Source organism: Bubalus kerabau, chromosome 17 (genome assembly GCF_029407905.1).
Source record: "Bubalus kerabau isolate K-KA32 ecotype Philippines breed swamp buffalo chromosome 17, PCC_UOA_SB_1v2, whole genome shotgun sequence".
Lineage (NCBI taxonomy): Eukaryota > Metazoa > Chordata > Mammalia > Artiodactyla > Bovidae > Bubalus > Bubalus kerabau.
Window position 1 is genome coordinate 12,924,101 of NC_073640.1, and position 19,246 is coordinate 12,943,346.

At 42.0% G+C, this 19,246-nt stretch overlaps 1 protein-coding gene across 4 annotated transcripts in view; it reads left to right on the top strand.

Annotated features, from left to right (window-relative positions):
• Positions 1-19,246, top strand: part of CDH13 (cadherin 13) — a 1,017,465-nt gene that overhangs the window by 639,944 nt on the left and 358,275 nt on the right. For all 4 annotated transcript variants that reach the window (XM_055551337.1, XM_055551339.1, XM_055551336.1 and 1 more), the window contains one exon: positions 15,729-15,873. In XM_055551337.1, the coding sequence (XP_055407312.1) occupies positions 15,729-15,873 (145 nt within the window). The remainder of the gene's footprint in view (positions 1-15,728; positions 15,874-19,246) is intronic.

The following is a 19,246-nucleotide window of genomic DNA, read 5'->3' on the forward strand; positions in this document are numbered from 1 at the left end:
TCTTTTTAATGGCTTTATCGAGGCATAAATTCCCACACCACATGTTGAGAGTTTAGCTGAGCTACCCCACGGTACCGTTGCCCCCTGGGCATCTGCTGTGTTTGACCAAGCAGCCTGCAGTGACCTCACCTTGACACCAGGTGCTCAGGCAGGTGTGAGCCCCGGACGACAGCCCGCAGTCACTGTGCGTGTGTGTTCCTGGTGTGACTTCCCCCGCAGCCCACGGATCAGTGTTCTCCCCTCACTCACCTCTCAGATAGGACCCCTGTGAAGTTACCAAAACCCTGTTGTTTTGCTCTGAATTTGCTAATCTGGCCTTAAGCCCAGGAACCCCACACCACTTCGCTTCCTTTACTTAGCAAAGGCGTGTACCCCAGGTCCCATTGCTCTCTGTCTTCAGTCTTAAGAAACTATATTTTAACAGTCTTGACACCATACAGTTCACTCATTAAAACTATACAGTTCAGTGGTGTTTAATATACGCATGGAGCTGCCTAACCACCACCACGGTCATTTTTAGAATGTTTTCATCGCCCCAAAAGAAACTCTGTCCCCATTAGCACACTCTGTCCTCCCCACCCTGAGCAGCCACCAGTCTGCATTTCATATAAATGGAATCATACAACACGTGGTCTTTTATGAATGGCTTCTTTCGCTCAGTATAATGTTTCCGTCCCTGTTGTGGCCTGTGTCAGTGCCTTGTTCCCTTTTATGGCTGAATAACATTCCATTTAATGGATAGAGTACATTGCATTTAGCCATTCACTGTTGATGGACATTTGGGTTGTCTCCACCTTTTGGCTTTTGTGAATAACGCTGCTGTGGACATTCATGTACATGTTCTTGTGTGGACCTGTGTTTCATTTCTCTTGGGTATATCGTTAGGAGTGACTACTATTTGAGGAACTGCCAGATTGTTTCCCAGAGTTGCTCCATGAGAGGGTCTTAATGGTGTTAAGTCGCTCTTAGGAAAGAGACCAAAATGCCTCACGTTGTCTAGGGCCCCAGCTGTTCAGCCCCAGCCTTTGTCACTCTCGCCTCTTTTCTCATCTGCTCCGTCCCTCTGGCTTCTGGGCAGTTTCTCTGTCCACACTCCATCTCCCCTCTTCCCTGTCCAGTTCCCCCAGAGAGGCCTTCCCTGAGTGCCCACCCACCCACAATCTAAGTGGAATCTTCTGATTATATCCTTCCTAATTTAATAATTATTTACATAATGCTAATTTATTTCCACCAAATAGAGGCTCTAGATGAGCTTATATATATATATATATCTTAAGATATATATATATATATATATCTCTTAAGACTCTGTTTTTAAACTACTGTAATTAAAGGATCTTGTGTAGAGCTCAAAGTATAGTAGGGGCACAAACATATGTGTTGAATGAATATGTGATAGGAGAGAGTTTAGTTAAGGAGACCTCAAAGGTGTCAAGCTGGCCTTATCATCTATATCAAAATTCTTATTTCTCCCTGGATATTCTCCTGCTTTCTCCTTTTGTGCTGAATGTTCTATAATATGATCAGAAAGCTTTCTCTTTAAAGAGTGGATAATAACTACATCCAGCTTTGTGATCTACACAGACTCTCTTGCAGCTACTCAAACCTGCTGTTTTAGTGTGAAGGGTGAATGGGTGAGCATGGCTGTATTCCAGTACTTCATTTACAAAAACAGACAGCAGGCTGGGTTTGAGCTGGAATTACCAATATTTGATTATCTTTGACCGACAAAATCTGCAGCTTCTTGTGGTTCAATGTACCAAGACTCATAAGAGAAGGGAGATGGCAGATTAAGTCATGGTTCATTAGCACTTACCCTTCACACAGCAGTGGCGGGCCTCCTGGGCCATTTGCAGGGAGGTAGCAGGGAGATCTATATGCCCGTTCATCTCTGCAGGCCCAGAGATGCAGAAAGGGATGTCATGAGCAAAGTAATGAGCTGCATTGGCACTTTCACTCTGGGCTGGTCAGGATACTTAAGGAAGTTGGGTATCTGTACCAGGGGGAAACTGGATAGCCCAGCACAAAGCCAAATGTGGGAGCACTGCAGTATGGACAGTCTGTACTCTGATGCTCAGAACCTGTGCACCAATGTGGAGTAGGGGCCTCTGGCCAGAGGAGAAAAGATGGAGCAATCTGGATGAAAGTCCAGAAGAATCTAACAGGAAGCATCTGATGAGGACATAGTCGTGTCTGGCTGTATGAGGCATTTTTGTATACAAGCAAAAAATCAGAGCAGAGATGCTGAGCTAGGGTTATGAGAATGGTAAAGAGGGATTTATGTAAGAAATATGAGTCAATTCCTGTAACTTACATTTACTTCATTTATAAAGGCAGGGACAGATGGGATCATTTTGGCGAGCTAGAAATTTGTATTAAGTTCCAGTTGCTTTATTTTCTTTCATTTAAATATGCTTATTAGTAATATGTGTGTCAGAACAAAATCATTTTCTATCAGTCATTGCCAAACAGTGAATAATCCCATGTAAAATATGTTTGCATACTTTAAACAGTTGTAACAACTTCACTGAACTCAGTTCCTTCCTCTGAAATAGGCAGAATGTGCTTCTGTTGAATCGTTCACGCACTGCCTTTTAGCTGAGTTCACCCTCAAGGAATTCTAAAAAGACACCTGTTATTTATTTCTTGTCTACTGGCCTGTCCTCTGGGAAAAAAAGCTTCTCTGTAAACTCAAAGTCCTCAACTCATCCTTTGATCATTTGTTACTTACATTGGAAACCTGCTATGTGGAAGTCACCGTCCTACAGTGCTGTGGGAACCAGACAGGTGCTCTTTGTCCTCATGAGCTGACATTCTAGCAGGAGAATCTCCAGAACTTTTTGATCTTGCAAATCTGAAACTCTATTCCACTTAAATAACAAACCCCTTTTCCTCTCCCCTCAGCTCCTAATAGCTGTCATTCTCCTCTCCATTTCTGTGAATTTGATGACTTTAGACACTTCATATAAGAGGAATCATACAGTATTTGTCTTTTGTGATTGGCTTATTTCACTGAACATAATGTTTTCATGGTCCATCCATGTTGCAGCACATAGCAATATTCCATTCCTTTTGAAAACTGAATCATCTTCCATTGTATGCATATGCTCCATTTTGCATATTCATTCATCTGACAGTGAACACTTGGGTTGCTTCCACCTCTTGGCTATAGTGAATGATATTATGAATTACAGGTGCAAAAATACATTAAAATTTTAAAAGCCTTGTTCTCTAACATGAGAGAAAACTTTCAGAAATGGGACTGTTCTATATCTTGATTGGGGTGATGGATGTAAGCATAGAACTAAATACACAAGCACACATGCATGCACACACACAAAAATACAAGTAAAATCATAAAATCTGAATAAGATCCAGGACTGTATTTACATCAGTGTTCCACTTTCAATCCTGGACCACAGTTTTACAAGATGTTACCAATGGGAGAAATTGGATCAAGGGAGTGTGGCATCTCTCTGTGTTATTTCTCATGCCTTCATATAAATAAAAAATTGTTTCAAAATAAAAGTTTAATTTAAAAAAGAAAGTGTTGCCCTCACTGCCCTGAAGGTTAGAGGATGCCACCAAGAGGGGAGATGCAGTCTGGAAACAGAGGCTGATAAGGGCCACCTGGGAGGGGAAAGAACCCTAGGCCTTGTTCCCAAGGAGCAAGTGGAGCAGGAACTGAGGCTATCCCCAAGGGCTAAGTAGACCCAGGGGCACAGCAGTCCAGAGCCCAGGCGGTAGGACCAGCATAGCAGCAATGGGGACCTGGATGTTTGAAGAGACCCAGAACAACAATGAGGTCATCTCACACTCCAGCATGTGGGCCTGGAACTGGGCGCTGACCACCTTCCTCAGATCACATTGGTTCTGAGTACAGGGTGGAAATGCATGGGGGAGGAGAGATCTGGCTGGGGTCCAGTCCTCACACAGAGATCTGAACAGGGGTCTTGGCATCAAGATGTTGATATATGTATCTTCTTGATTCTAAACGAGCTTCAGCTACTTACAGGCAGTAAGCTACAAGCTGAAAAAGTTCCGGATAGCTTCAGCTCCTTGCTGACAGAGGTCCGTATGGTCAAATCTATGGTTTTTCTAGTAGTCATGTATGGATGTGAGAGTTGGACCATAAAGAAGGCTAAGTGCCAAAGAATTGATGCTTTTGAACTGTGGTGTTGGAGAAGACCCTTGAGAGTCCCTTGGACTGCAAGGAGATCCAACCAGTCCATCCTAAAGGAAATCAATCCTGAGTACTCATTGGAGGGACTGATGCTGAAGCTGAAGCTCCAATACTTTGGCCACCTGATGCAAAGAGCCAACTCATTGGAAAAGATCCTGTTGCTGGGAAAGATTGAAGGCAGGAGGAGAAGGGGGTGGCAGAGGATGAAATGGTTGGATGGCATCACTGGCTCAGTGGACATGAGTTTGAGCAAGCTCTGGGAGGTGGTGAGGACAGGGAAGCCTGGAGTGCTGCAGTCCATGGGGTCACAAAGAGTCGGACATGACTGAGCAACTGAACAACAGCTTCTCAGGCAGCTTCTGAGATGCCTGAGTTTGTGAGCCCTCATTAAGACCATAATGTTATAAGGATATCTTTCTTGATTTACAGAAAAACTTTAGGGATACTGGCAGCTACTATTTAGTTAGCACTTGCTATATGCCAAGTGCTTTGCTAAATGTTTTATCAATGTCATGTATTTTACACATGACAACCCCACGAGACAGGTATCATTCATTTTAAAGATGAACAAGTTGAGATTCTAGGAAGGTAATTGAATAGATTTAAACTCACACAGCTGATAAAGGGTAAAATCGGGGCTTGAAGCCAAGTTTCCCTCAACCCACAGTCCACCCTCTGAGCTTCAGCTCTTTTCGGTTCTCAGAATTTATTGGTGAAATTAAGAGTGAGCTTCCCAGGCAAAGCAGACTTTGATACTTTGTTACAGACTGTTACAGTGGTGGCTCAAAAAATAAAGTTGAGGAGACCAAGTTCCGTATTATAAAGTTCTGTCAAATGCATGAGGCAGTTTTTCATCCAAAAATCAGAGACTCATGACACTGTGTAAAGCCAACCACTCTCTATATTCTACCACAGTACTGATCATCTCTTATTACCGAATGTTGCCATGTTTCTCAATCATCAATACTGAGGGATGCTAGATATCCCAAAGTTTAACAGGTTCCCATAGATCCCTATTTGTAATAAATTACAACCAGTCTGTAGTCAATTTCAAGATAAATTTTATAGATTCCTTTTTAACTGTGAAACTAACACATGCCCATTATAGGAAATCCAGAAAAGTGTAGGGAAGCAAAGTGAAAAAAAGTTACCTGCAATAAAACCACTGTTAATATTTTAATAAAATCTTAATAGTGTAATGTCTATTTTTCAAAAAAAATTCAGTAGTACTATTTAGCAATCAGATTATTTAATTCATACTATGAATACCATATACCATTAATATATTTTTCCATTCCCTAAAGTGTTCTTGGAGTAGGAAATGGCAACCCAGTCCAGTATTCTTGCCTGGGAAATCTCTTGGAGAGGAGCAGGCAGGCTACAGTCCATGGGGGTCTCCAAGAGGTAGACTCGACTTGGTGACTAAACACCAAAGTGTTTCTGCAATGTAGTGTTCTGCTTTGTGCAGATACCATAGTCTACTTCATCAATGTCAAGGTAGAACTTTGTGTTGTTTGTAATTTTTCCTAACTTTAAGCAATATTGAAATGAGTATTTGTGTTATCAAACAGCCCTAATTTCCTGACGCACATACAGAGCAAGTAAAAATCACATGTTCTCAAGGCTTGTAATGCATATTGACAAATGGCATTTCAGAAAGATGTTTTAATATCATCAGTAATATGTGAGAATGTTTTTTCCTGACAAGTTTGTCAAAGATTGACTATTCAGGTTTTCCAATTATTTTGGTAATTACATACGCAAAAAGTTATCTCATTTTAAAGTTATAATGTTTATTGTCTTTTTGTTTCCTTGCTTTGCTAACTGTTGTTTTTGTCTATTGATTTTTAACCATCTCTTTGTATATTCAGGATAGTAGACCTCTTTTATACGATGCAAACATTTTCTGAGTTTTCTTTGTTTATTGTATTTTAGTCATATAAAAAACTTCACGTTTAAGTAGTTTAATCTCTCAGTAATTCACATAATAACTTATGCCTTTAATACTGATTTAGAAAGACCTTACCTACTCTATTACATAAATATTCAAATATTTTAAAAAGACTTTTTTCTTCTAATTCTTTAATCTATCTGGATTTATTAGGCAATAATTTAAATTTTATGTATCAACCTTAATTTTGAAGAACATAGTGTTTTACAAAACACATTTTAATACTTATTTAACTAAGTGACTTTAGATCTATAAACTTAAAAAAAGAAAGAAAGAAAAGTATTTCATTGCATTCTGTTCCTCTGAATTTCACTTTAGGAAGGGAGAAAGGCAAGTGAAAATAAAATCCCCTGTAATATTCTCCTACGGCTTTGTTTTCAAACGTATTATATTTCTCATCTTTGCACAAAAATCCCCTTAACCCCTGTACATATCCTTAATGGATCTGGCATAATTCCAGCATCCATTATTTATATGAATTCTACTTGAACCAATTAAAATTTTCAGCCTCTGCCCCCCTCTTGGGGTAGGGGATATTCACTGGGACTTTACCCAAGCTGCTTAAGTAAAATTATTTTGAATATCTGCATGGATTTCTTTCACATAATTAAAGTTACTTCAAAAGTTAAATAGAAAAATGCCCTCAAAGTCCAGCGTGGTTATGAGCATACATACATAAGCAAAAAAAAAAAAAAGCGTTTTCATTGTGTTGGTGGAAAACATACTCTAAAAGTAAAATTTCATATCAACAAAGGAAATATTATGTCTCTAAGCTAAGCAAGCTTTTCAAAGAACATTTGATAATAATATCAAGGCCTTTAATTAATAATCTAACAAGTGGGAAACTTTTATTGCCCCTTTGATCGTTTTTTTTGAGGGAGCTGTAAACACTGCATCCAGTCTATTGAGGGAGGATTACACACAGAGCAGTGCAGATGAAGGTGGAAGAATGTTACAAAAGACTAAAAATATCTTTTCCCTGGGAACTCTCCAGGAGCTGGGCCATAATGAGATTCAACTTCACTAAATGAATAAAGCTGAGAAAAATAACTTGAATATGCAAATGATTGGTGTCAAAGAGAAATCTAAATTACTGTAACAGGAAAACAATTTTTCAGGGTAATGGCTGATACAGAAGAATTGAATCGAGGGTACTGCATCCACATTTGCAAAAGTCTAAAGAGAGGTCTGTTGGAGTAAATGAATGCCGAAGTCAGCAAACCTTATCTGATGTAACAAAGCTTTGTTTAGAATTTCCTATTTATGTGCTACACACAATTGCTTATCTTTTTGTTCCTTTAACAAAAAGAAAGATGACATTCTAAACATCATTTGTTACATGTGCCAACTTAGATACAGAGAACTGAGGTTTCTTAATAAGATAGTCTCACAGTGTCACTCAGTTAAGCCTGGGACAGTCTTGGTTTGCACCTTTCATTGTGGCTTAATTGTTGATAATACCTGCCTTGGTTCTTAAAGTTGTTCCAGTTTGAATAATTAATAATATGACCACAATATCAATTTTCTATTGCTGCTGTAATAAGTTACCATAAATGTAGTGTCTCAGAATGACATAAATCTGTTATCATGTACATCTGTAGGTTTAGAGGCCAGCATGGAACTCACAGGGTTGAAACTCACGCCAGCAGGTCTGCATCCACTCTGGGAGGCTGTAGAGCAGGGGCCTTGGCGTCTCCAGTTTCTGGTTGCTGCTCACTCTCCTTGGCTTGTGGCCTCTTCTTCCATCTTCAAAGCCAGCAGTGGCTGGTCAAGTACCTTTTCATGTCAAATCACCCAGACCTTTTTCTCCTCCTCTCTTAAGGACCCTCTTAATCACTTTGAACCCACCTGGACAATTCATACTGATATCTCTGTTTTAAGGTGAGCTGATCAGCAACCTTAATTGCATTTGCAACCTTAATTCCCCTTTGCCAAGTAACCTTTCATATCCACAGGTTCCAGAATTAGGACATAATATTCTTTAGGAGGGTCATTATTCTGCCAACTATAGCCCCTTTATTGGAGAAGGCAATGGCACCCCACTCCAGTACTCTTGCCTAGCAAATCCCATGGACAGAGGAGCCTGGTGGGCTGCTGTCTATGGGGTCGCACAGAGTCAGACACAACTGGAGCGACTTAGCAGGAGCAGCAGCAGCAGCAGCCCCTTTATAGGTAGCAGAGCTAAAACCTGAAGGCTGGCTTTCTGATTCAAAGTCTAGTGTAATTTCAGTGATCAGTGAGAATGTCTATGGTGGAAAAGACTTTCAGTCTTTGTGAGATGTTGATAGTAGTGAGGGTGTAAGAATTGCAAATAAAAACTCAAAAAAATACCTATCAATTCTTTCTTTACTCAAGGCACTTAATTTTGGAGATCATCTGATAACAATAAACTTATAGTAGCCTACTTATACAAAATCTCTGTAGGCTTCTTTATCTACATGAAATTGTTATGGAACTTTTGTTAAAGTTGGGGACATCCCTGAGGTTCTCAAGATATAGGTTCAACTGCCTTCCAGGAGTATTATGTCAAGTTTAGACTCTATCATGGAACCTGGTAGTTATTTCACAGCACCTTCATAGTCATTGAGTCCCATCTTTTCTTTATCCCTGTCCTCTGTGGAGGCAAGTCCAAACATCATATTTTTCACATGTGTTTCAAGGTTTTGTATAAATTTTTATGTCTAAACTTGCAGCCCCATGTACAACTGAATATGTCTAATATTTGTTAGGCCTAACAAATTAGACATATTGTTATGTCTAATATTTGTATATCCCTGATTGCATGCAGCAAGCTTCTAGTTATCATTTTACATTTCTAGCATTATAACTATTCTCATTATATAAGATGGTGTCTGGAATGAAAGGAACAAGGCCCATCTTTTTGACTTATAAACTGGTCCAAGTAGAAACTCCTAAACAAGTATTTCAAAGCAACATCCATGTCAGAAAATGTTTTAATGTCCCAAAGAGGTAACTTGGAGGGAACATACTCATTAGGGTAGGAGACGTCATGTTTGTGTCCAAAAGAGAAACTGAGTCACATTATGCTAGAGTCCTAGCTCCTAAATTCTCATTTCCTGTGATATAAAAACATCTGGTTAAAAAGCATGTGAACTTCACACACACACATTCCACTGATAACCAGAAGTTGAATAATATCATCTCAAATAAGTAATTTACTGCATCGTATATGTCTTACTTCATTTGAATATTTAGCACAAAGCAAAATTATCAGAGTTCAAAAAGGTCACTGAAGTGTTTTCTAAATCATTTTACTTCAAAATGACTCATGAGTCCATAGACTGTGTGTCAGACACTTTGTTTCTTATCCTATTGATCCAAGTTTGACATCTGTTACTGGGGTCATTTCATAGAAAAATTACTATGTTTTAAGAGCCAGCGTCTTCATTTTGGCATCCACCCAAAAAAACTTGTAGCATTTGTTTTTCATCAGTTCATCCCTTTGGATTAGATCACAGCATCAAATTTTCCCTTGATAAATTGTGTCTTTCATAAACAGAGCTGAGAGGATGCGCCAAATGAAAGACGAGATGTTAATAATTTGTTGGGACACCAAAGGCCAGTATGCTTGTATGTGCTTTGTAATTTGGCTCATTATGTTCATGTTGTGTTGTTGTTTTAAGGAATTCTTTTCTATGTGTGTGCATAGCCCATCTCCATTATTGCTGCTGCTGCTGCTAAGTCGCTTCAGTCGTGTCCGACTCTGTGCGACCCCATAAACAGCAGCCCACCAGGCTCTCCCGTCCCTGGGATTCTCCAGGCAAGAACACTGGAGTGGGTTGCCATTTCCTTCTCCAATGCATGAAAGTGAAAAGTGAAAGTGAAGTCGCTCAGTCGTGTCCAACTCTTAGCGACCCCATGGACTGCAGCCTACCAGGCTCCTCCATCCATGGGATTTTCCAGGCAAGAGTACTGGAGTGGGGTGCCATTGCCTTCTCCATCTCCATTATTACAGCATGTTAATTGGCTTAAAGAGTCATCAGTTTGAAGGTTGTGACTTGATAGTTCTCATCTCTGGTGGAGACACCCCCACAATATGGAAGGTGAATAGAGAACCTAGGAAGTGGGGTTCACAGGAACAGTGGCCAAGGGGACCCTATGCAATTCCACTAGAGCTATTCTAGCAGCACAGCTTCTGTTTTGGCTCCTGTGGTTTTTGTTCACCTCCTCTCCATTTTAGAGGTCAAGCCCTCTCTGCCCCTACACAGGAGACTCACTGACCTGGTGTTCACCTATCATGGCCTCTAAAGTGGAAACGATTAGTTCACATCCATGCGGTACCTTCATATCTCCAATCTTGGATAAAGTAATTTTGCCTTAAACAGAGTTAGAGTTGCATTTCATTCACCTCCCCATTTCATTCACCTTGGTCATTTGAAAGCTACATTTATGAGAGATACAAGCCTTTTCTTTTCTTTTCAGAAAGTCTATGACATTCCGGAAGGGAGCATGTTGTATCTAGGCCAATGCTATGATATTCCCCAACCTGTCACTTGTGGCAGGGTGTCACATTATATGCAAAGGTTCATAGTGTGTTTTAATGTGTATTTTCATGTGTGTTAGGAAAAATTTAAAGTAACCTCACAGCACCCCTAAATTCATGGATAATTTTGCTTTGGATAAGTCATCAGTGAAACATAACAATCAACATTCAGCAAAACTATTAAGTGAATAACACAGTAAAGAGAATAAAACAAAAGTGTAAGGGAAGTCCATGAAAGAGCTTTTAGCGGACAAGGGTGTAGTGGGGGAAAGCACAAATTTTCAAGTCAGATCTAAGTGTAGAGTCAACTGGATCACAGACTAGCTTTCAGATTAGGTACTTAAATTTCTCTGAGTTTTGCTGCAATGAGTGTTTCTCCAGGATGTCTTGATCCAAGTGAGACAATGCATAGAAAGCCCAGACATATATTGGACACCAAGGAAATGTTAGTTCCCTTCTTTCAGAAGGAAAGTAATCAAAATGTGATGTACCTGGGTGTTGTTTACCCAGGTTTACCGTGGTTCTTGTTCATGAATTAAGACCGCACAGTCAACTTGTCTTTGGTCCATGAAACCTGGGACCAGCTGTCACCTCCCGTGCCAGGGAAGGAAAGACAGGATAGATGGCCAAAGCTGGGGCCAAAACACTGGGCTCCAGTCTCTTAAAGAGTGGTTGCCTCTTCTGGAGAGGACTTTTTGCCATTAGGGTTGAATAGAGTAACTGCCCTGTGCTGAGCACTGAACCTCAGCCTTGGATATTTGCTATAGGGCATGAACACCTACCTCACCTCTGTCTTGATGGGACTGGAGAGGCATACATTAGTCAAATTCTCACATAAATAAATAAGCAATTACATGTTATGGAAAGTATTATAAAGGCAGAGTACCAGTGCCATGGGAGCATGAACCAGGGACACTCAAGGGAGACTGAATCGGTAAGAAGGATCTTCTCTGCCAATGACATTTGGGGCTGAGATCTGAAGGACAGATGGGGGCTGGGATCCCAGGATGGGACCCTGGATCCCAGGATGGCCGATGGGATGCCCGTGCTTACTAGGAGGGCTGCACGAGAAGATTCCTGTGTTGGGAAGGAACAAAATAAGTTGGAAGAACTGAGAAAAGACTGGTATACCTGGATAATGAGGAATGAAGGGGATCTCTTGTGATGTGAAATGACTTTGGAGAATTAGGCTGGGCCAGATTATAAAAGACTCTTCACAATAAAGGAATGTGCTTTTATCTTGTGAGGGATGAGAAGTGATTGAAAGGTATCCATTCTGGGGTGACATTAATAAATTAAAATTTTGAGAAGACATGATGGATGCCTATATTGGTCAGCCTTCTCCAGAGACACAGAAGCAGTAGGAGTCTGCTATAAGGAACTGACTCACACCGTTATGGGGGCTGAGAAAGCTCACAATCTGCTGTCTGCCAGCTGGAGCCCCAGGAAGCTGGTGGTGTGATCCAGTCCAAGTCCAAAGGCCTGAGCACCAGGGAGGCCAATGGTGTAGATTCCAGTCCAAGTCCAGAAGCCTGAGAAGCGTGACCCCTAACAGCAGCAGAGGATGGAGGTCCCCAGTCTGCAGTCAGGCAGGAGGACAAAGGGCAAATCCCACCCTCCCCTGTGTCTTTCAATGCAGGCTCTCAGGGGATTCGATGGTGCCCACATGTGCTAGGGAGAGTGTCTAGTTCCCTGAGTCCACAGAAATCCAGTGGTAATCTCATCCAGACACACCCAGAAATTATGTTTAATCTGAGCGCTCCATGGCAGGCGAGTCGACACATCAAAGTAACCTCTTAGGTGCAGGCCAACCATCAGGTGCCTATTGCAGAGGCCCAGGAAAGAAGTCACAGAAGCTACTCTTTGGAGGTGGTGATGAATTTGGAGAGAAGAAGGTGGATTTGAGAGAGATCCAGGATGTAGAACAAGCAGTATAGACAGGACTTGTTGATGGCATGGCTGAGGACAGGGGAGGATAGGGCTGAGGATGGGGGAGGACAGGGCTGAGGACGGGGGAGGACAGGGCTGAGGATGGGGGAGGACAGGGCTGAGGATAAGGGAGGACAGTGCTGAGGATAAGGGAGGACAGGGCTGAGGATAAGGGAGGACAGGGCTGAGGATGGGGAGGACAGGGCTGAGAATAAGGGAGGACAGTGCTGAGGATAAGGGAGGACAGGGCTGAGGATGGGGAGGACAGGGCTGAGGATGGGGGAGGACAGGGCTGAAGATGGGGAGGACAGGGCTGAGGATGAGGGAGGAAAGGGCTGAGGATGGGGAGGACAGGGCTGAGGGTGGGGGAGCACAGGGCTGAGAACGGGGGAGGACAGGGCTGAGGACTGTCCTCAATGGATTTCTGTTAAATTACCTGAAATTATTAAATGCATCCTAGGAGCACTTTGTTCTTTTTCAATCCTGTTCCAGAGGCCTTGATTTCTAGCATTATTGTTTTCAATACAAAATTCAGGAGTCAAACTCTGGGTAGTATTGTAACATAAAATAGTCTCACATTGATACCTTTGGTTTTGTAAGATTCAGCTCAACATTTGGCATTCATCCTGATCAGTTCATCTGCTTAGTGTCCGTCTGTCTTTCCATTAGGTGAGATCTAGAGTCTGCCCCTCCCAGTGTGGCAATTTGGCAAAAATGTGAATTCTATTCCTCTTACTGTGGTTTACAACACTAGCCAAGTCTTGTAGGCTGTGGGGGCTTAAGATTCAAATCCAAGTTATCTGGTGTCTTTAGAGACAGGTTTTTGGTTGAAATAAAGTCAAGTCCTTGGCTATTTTGGGGAGACAAAAGGCCAGACCTTCATTATTGGAAGAACTTGCTCCCAAAGCTTGATTTTTATTTTCTTTGTTTAGCAGTATTCTCACAGTAGCTTTAAAAAGTCAGCATAAAAAGTTCACTCTCTGTAAGATCTCCTTTGTGTGCAGATGTTAAAAGGCTCTGCCTATTTAATTTCTTCTTAGCTATGGTACGTGTGCATTATTTTATCTGTCCCAGAAATCAAAGTGTGTGTGTGTGTGTGTGTATGTGTGTGAATTTACTAGTGAAAAGATGAGGCAGTATTAATGAAAAAACTCCTCTACTCAAATATCCCTGGTTTCATGCCTGCGTACTGTTCTCACATTCTGTCTGTGTGTGCGCATCACACATGTACAGTTGTTACTGTTCAGTCACTAGGTCGTGTCTAACTCTTTGTGCCCCCGTTATCTGCAGCACATGCATAGTGGACATGCTGCTCTGTGCTTTTTCATACAATGTTCAAGCCGATCCACAAGGCTGAATAGTGATTTTACCTAATGGCTGTATTTTAGTGTCTTACTACATAAATATTTAATTCATCCCTTTCAGCTGGATACTCAGTGGACACCAGTGTAATCTCATTGTTAGAAACAACACCCCAGTGAATATTCCCACGTACGTAAGGGCAGCATGTCTCAAACACTAACAGGAGAGGTATGGAATAAAGGGATGGAATAAAGTATGGAATATGGGATGGAATAAAGTGTGTGAGTCCTTCACAGGTTTGATGAATTTGGGCTTCCCGGGAGGTTCAGTGGTAAAGAACCCGCCTGCCAATGCAGGAGACATGGGTTCGATTCCTAGGTCGGGAAGATCCCTTGGAGAAGGAAATGGCAACCCACGCCAATGTTCTTGCCTGGGAAATCCCATGGACAGAGGAGCCTGGGGTAGCGAAGAGTTGGGCATGACTGAGAATGCACATACGCACCATGTTGTCGATACTTTCCAGAGGGTGAAACCGATTTACAACACATTCAGGTAGGGCATAACAAATGTGTTTCTCTTTTCTTTTCCTAATATGGGCTAGTTTTGACAACGGGGTTGATAATAACAACAGTAACAATAATAGTAGCAGCTAATATTCTTGAGATGAGCTATGTGACAGGCATTACATTAAGTGATCTGCAAGCATTGTTTGTAATGGTTAAAAATGTAAATCTGCAGACCGACTTCACAAGGCCAACTCCAGACTCCACCGAGCTGTTGTCTAACTGGCTCTGTTCCCTCTTTACAAATGGTTCATAGGGGCACAGTGAACCTCAAGTGAATTAACGTGATAGGGCGCCTCGGTAAGCCCTGGGTAATGCTGGTTACCATTATTCCTAATAATGATTATTTTAGGAACCCATTTTACAGATAATAAAATGAAGAGGTTAACTGTATGGGTCGAGATCACATAACTAGTGCGAGAGTGTGCTGGGATTCCAACTGCAGAGACCATTTCCCAAGGATTACGACTGCAGACACCTTTTTGTAATACAACTACTCAACCAGTTCCCAAGAGGGGAACGATACTGATAGCTAAGAAGTGTGACTGTTGCCCCTGAGTTAAATCAAGGCAGACTCAAGCCTAGAAATGAGAGCATTGGGACCCCATGTTTCCATGTTTCACTGGAAAAGCCAAGATGTAATTCCTTGTTTCCAAGCAACAAGGCAAGCTGGTTTTTCGATGCTGTTTCCTTCATCCTTGGGATCTGAAGGCAGGAATCTGTGAAACACCCCCTAGACTGTAAAGGCCTCATGGGCAGGAGCCCTGGGGTCCTGCTTAGGACCCCCGTACGCTCCTTCCTTGCCTCAGGAAGGTTCTCTACAAATTTTTACTGACCTGCATTTCCCCTAAATACCACCATAAACACTTCCAGTTATTTCTTAATACACTCTGTTCATAACTGCTTAGTCAATTATTTTTATTAGCATAACATTCCTTTTAAGCATAATGATATTGGAAAAACAGAAACAATGTAAGCGCATTTCCTCGGCTATGGTTGATTGCTGGTGTTTTCCTTATTTTTTTTTTTTTTTTTTTTTTTGTGGACTTCCTTTGCAGATTTGATGAATTAATTGTAAATTTCCCAAGGGGAACTAGCATGAACTGATCTTTGTCTTTTATTCTGTAATGTTTAGTTTCTATTCTAGTCCTGGTGACTATCCATTGAGACCAAAGTTTGAATATTGCCAAGGGCTCATAAAATTGCTGACATAACCTACTTTCTCCAGAGAACCCAACTTCAATTTTCCTAATGAATGAATGCCTTCTTTCTCCCCCAATCTCTTTGCTCCAATAGCTATTTGTGGAGACCGTAGATGTCAACGGCAGGACTCTCGAGGGGCCGGTCCCTCTGGAAGTCATCGTGATTGATCAGAATGACAACAGACCCATCTTCCGGGAAGGCCCCTACATCGGCCACGTCATGGAGGGGTCACCTACAGGTATGTTAAGTCAGCTCACAGTTTGCATGAAGGCTTGGGAGGTGGCCTACTGTGATCTCCGGGGATTCTGGAGACTGTTTCATCGCCACCGTTCTGACTTACTGTTGGTGTGCGTCAACACTGATGTATTATTTCCCTGGACAGAAGCACGCTCTAGAAAACTACAACTCAGAACATGACTGGGGTGCTGCAAGCTGTGAAAGTGTCTTCCCTTGTGTGCAAAGGTGACCCTTAAGGGTGACCAACATCTCAGTCTCCGACGTATGGTTGATATTGGACACCATTGTGAGGGCCCCTTGTGAGGGCCCAAGGCTGAGCTTGGTGTACAGCAGGACTTTGAGGGAAATTAAGGACCTTACTGCAGCTCCTCAATTAATATTTCTCTTTTAATTATTAATTAATTAATAATATTATTATATATTATATATATTATATATATAATATAATAATATATATTAATATTATATAATAATATTATAATATTAATCAATTAATATTGCCTTTTAATGTGTAGGACATTTCCACCCCCCTTTTCTTAGAAGATGTGGATGGAGAAAACTTTTGTCCTTGTTCAAAGGGTCAAAGGCAAGACATTTTATTTCCCTCTCTGGCAATACATGTTTCTACTCTATGGAAATCAAGGTTACTACGGAACTCCTGTTATCTTTTCCCCAGTTTTAACCTTTCTGTCGGTAAAAGTTTTAGAATTGAGAGCTCCCTTTTTGGCCCATAGATACTAGTTAAAGCATTCTGTGGCCAGCAGCAGCAGCAGTCACTCCTGAGCATAATGCTTTAGAAAGTGAAGAGCAGCAGAAAAATCCTTATTTTAGGGGTAGACTTTAATTTTAAGCTTTCACATACATTGAGTGAAAACAAGCCAGTGAAGAAGGCCAGCACTGCTGTGTCTGGATTATGCCCAAACACTTGTAAAAAGGAGTCACTCCTCAGGCCAGTAGGACAGGGACGCTCGGGGGCTGCTCGGCTGGTTCTTTTTTCCTTTGCTGAATGGAAGGAATGTATCAATAACATGTAGATACCCGAGGCTCGGGAAGTATTCCCATGGCAACCACCTAGCCTACCAGGTGACTAATTGTATGCAAGCTGCCTACAACCTCCCTTCAGCTTCCAGGAGCTAGGCCACCTGCACTTGGTCAGATAGAACCCCAGGGGCAGGAGCAGCCCTCTCCCTTCTGGGATTTGAAGGCATTCTGTAAAATGAGCCTGGAGAGTCAGAGAGCAGGCTGGTGACGGTGGGTCAGATCACCTCAGGGCAGACCTTCCCCTCTGCATTGCTCAATAGGCTGCTTTTGAAGGAGAGGTGACCTCCAACAAGACACACCCTGGAATTTGGGTTGGAAGTTTACAGAAATCTTAAACAAGCTGATTTGCAGAATGAGTTAGAAGAACTGATGGGGAAAGCTATTCAAGTAACTGGAGTTTGAGCAGAGCAGAAAAATGATTCCCAGTTTCCATGTGTGGTACCCGGGCCCTGTTTGTGAGTGATTGGAATTCGAGATGGGCCCGAGAAGTGTTCTAAATGTAAATGACAGCGGTTACATCCGAGGCGGCTGTGAGGCGGCTGTGAGCATGTACATGTCTTTGTATATTATATGTGTATATGATTAGACGATGTCCAGTTTTTCTCCCACTGCGCCCTTCTTTAAAGTTTCAGAAAGAATTTCAAATTTTATTGCTTTATATACATGTCATTATTTTCAGAGAAAAATGGAATCCTTTATGCCCATTGAATTTCTTAAAGCACAAAGCAATTCGGTTAGCATGAACGTATTCCCAGCAAAACATAAACCACCTTAAACTTCTATTTGTGATTGGTATTATCCTATAAAAATACATAAAGACTTGGATATCTGTATGGAATAGTTTCTTCCAGTTATGCAGAATTTGGCCTGATTCATGGTTTTCTTTTTCTGTACCCTCTGGGTTTGATTATAAAACAGGAATTGAAATATGGAGTCAGTCAAATTTGAGGTCAAAAATGTGACAATGTTGTGTAAAAGTTTCAGTGGAAAAAAACCCTTAGATTACTTTGCATCCTGTGGGAGAGCTCAAGCAGATGGTACCTGATGTCTGTGAGGACAGTGGAAACCTGGGACAGAGGTGGGGCCTGTTTTCCGGTCCCCTCCCAGCCTAAGCTACTTGTAAGTCCTGACAATCTCTGACAGGCTGGAGAAATGATCACCTCTTCTGTTTCCAAAATGTCCTGCTCATTTGTGGCTCATGGAATCCTATGCTCTGTAGACACTGTATTGCATTCATTTCACAGAGAGGAATCCCAAACCTCAGGAATTCATTGACCTTGCCCAGTTCACATAAATGACAGGTGGGTACACTGTTCAGGACTCAACCCACAGCATCAACCTTCAAATCATGTGCTCTTCCAACTGACTCACCAACTTCCCTGTGCAAATAGCCATTGAATGATCATCACATTTAGGGGGGCACTGCTGTGTGCCAAGAGCTTTCTCTAACTGTATCGTTTCTTCCACTCTGCCCTAAGGTGTGGGTACCACTCTTCCCATCATACAGATGAGAAGGCTGAATCTCGGAGAGATCTGGGAACTTGAACCAGCTAAGGCTGGTGGATGAGCTAGAATCAGTGTCTATGTCTGGCCTCAAGCCACAGGCTCTTTCCCGGACACCATACTGTATGTAGCCACCTTCTCACACATGGACTCTTTGCAGGCCCAGCTAAAGGGAAGTATTTGTGTACGTCTTTCAGATGAACTGAGTTAACTCCTGACAGAAAATAACCAGTTCTTCTGACCAAAGAGCCAGGCACCCTGAGTCACTTTTCATTTAATGTGAGCTGTTGCTCAGTTCCTAGGGTTAAACGATGTTAAGCATGGGGGCCCTTATATCACTCGCATCACTTTCTTCTGTATCCACATAACCAGAGCAGCTTCATGGGATGGGACCTGCACAGCCTCACAGAGCCCCAGGCTCCAAAGGGCTCCACACTTGGTTTAATGATCTGTTGTGGCCATCTTAAAATTCTTAATAATTGGTCAACAAGAGATCCTGCATCTTCATTTTGCACTGAAAGTGAAAGTGAAAACGAAAGTCACTCAGTCATGTCCGACTCTTTGTGACCTCATGGACTTTTCCAGGCCATGGAATTTTCCAGGCCAGAATACTGGAGTGGGTAGCCTATCCCTTCTCCAGCAGATCTTCCCGACCCAGGAATTGAACCCAGGTCTCCCATATTGAAGGTGGATTCTTTACCAACTGAGCTATCAGGGAAGGCCCATTTTATGTAGCTGGTCCTACATATAGCACTGTGGCCTGGAGCTGGGACTGATGCTCTGCTCAACTCCTTAACAAGGTGAGACTGTGAACAGGTTAGTGAACTTTC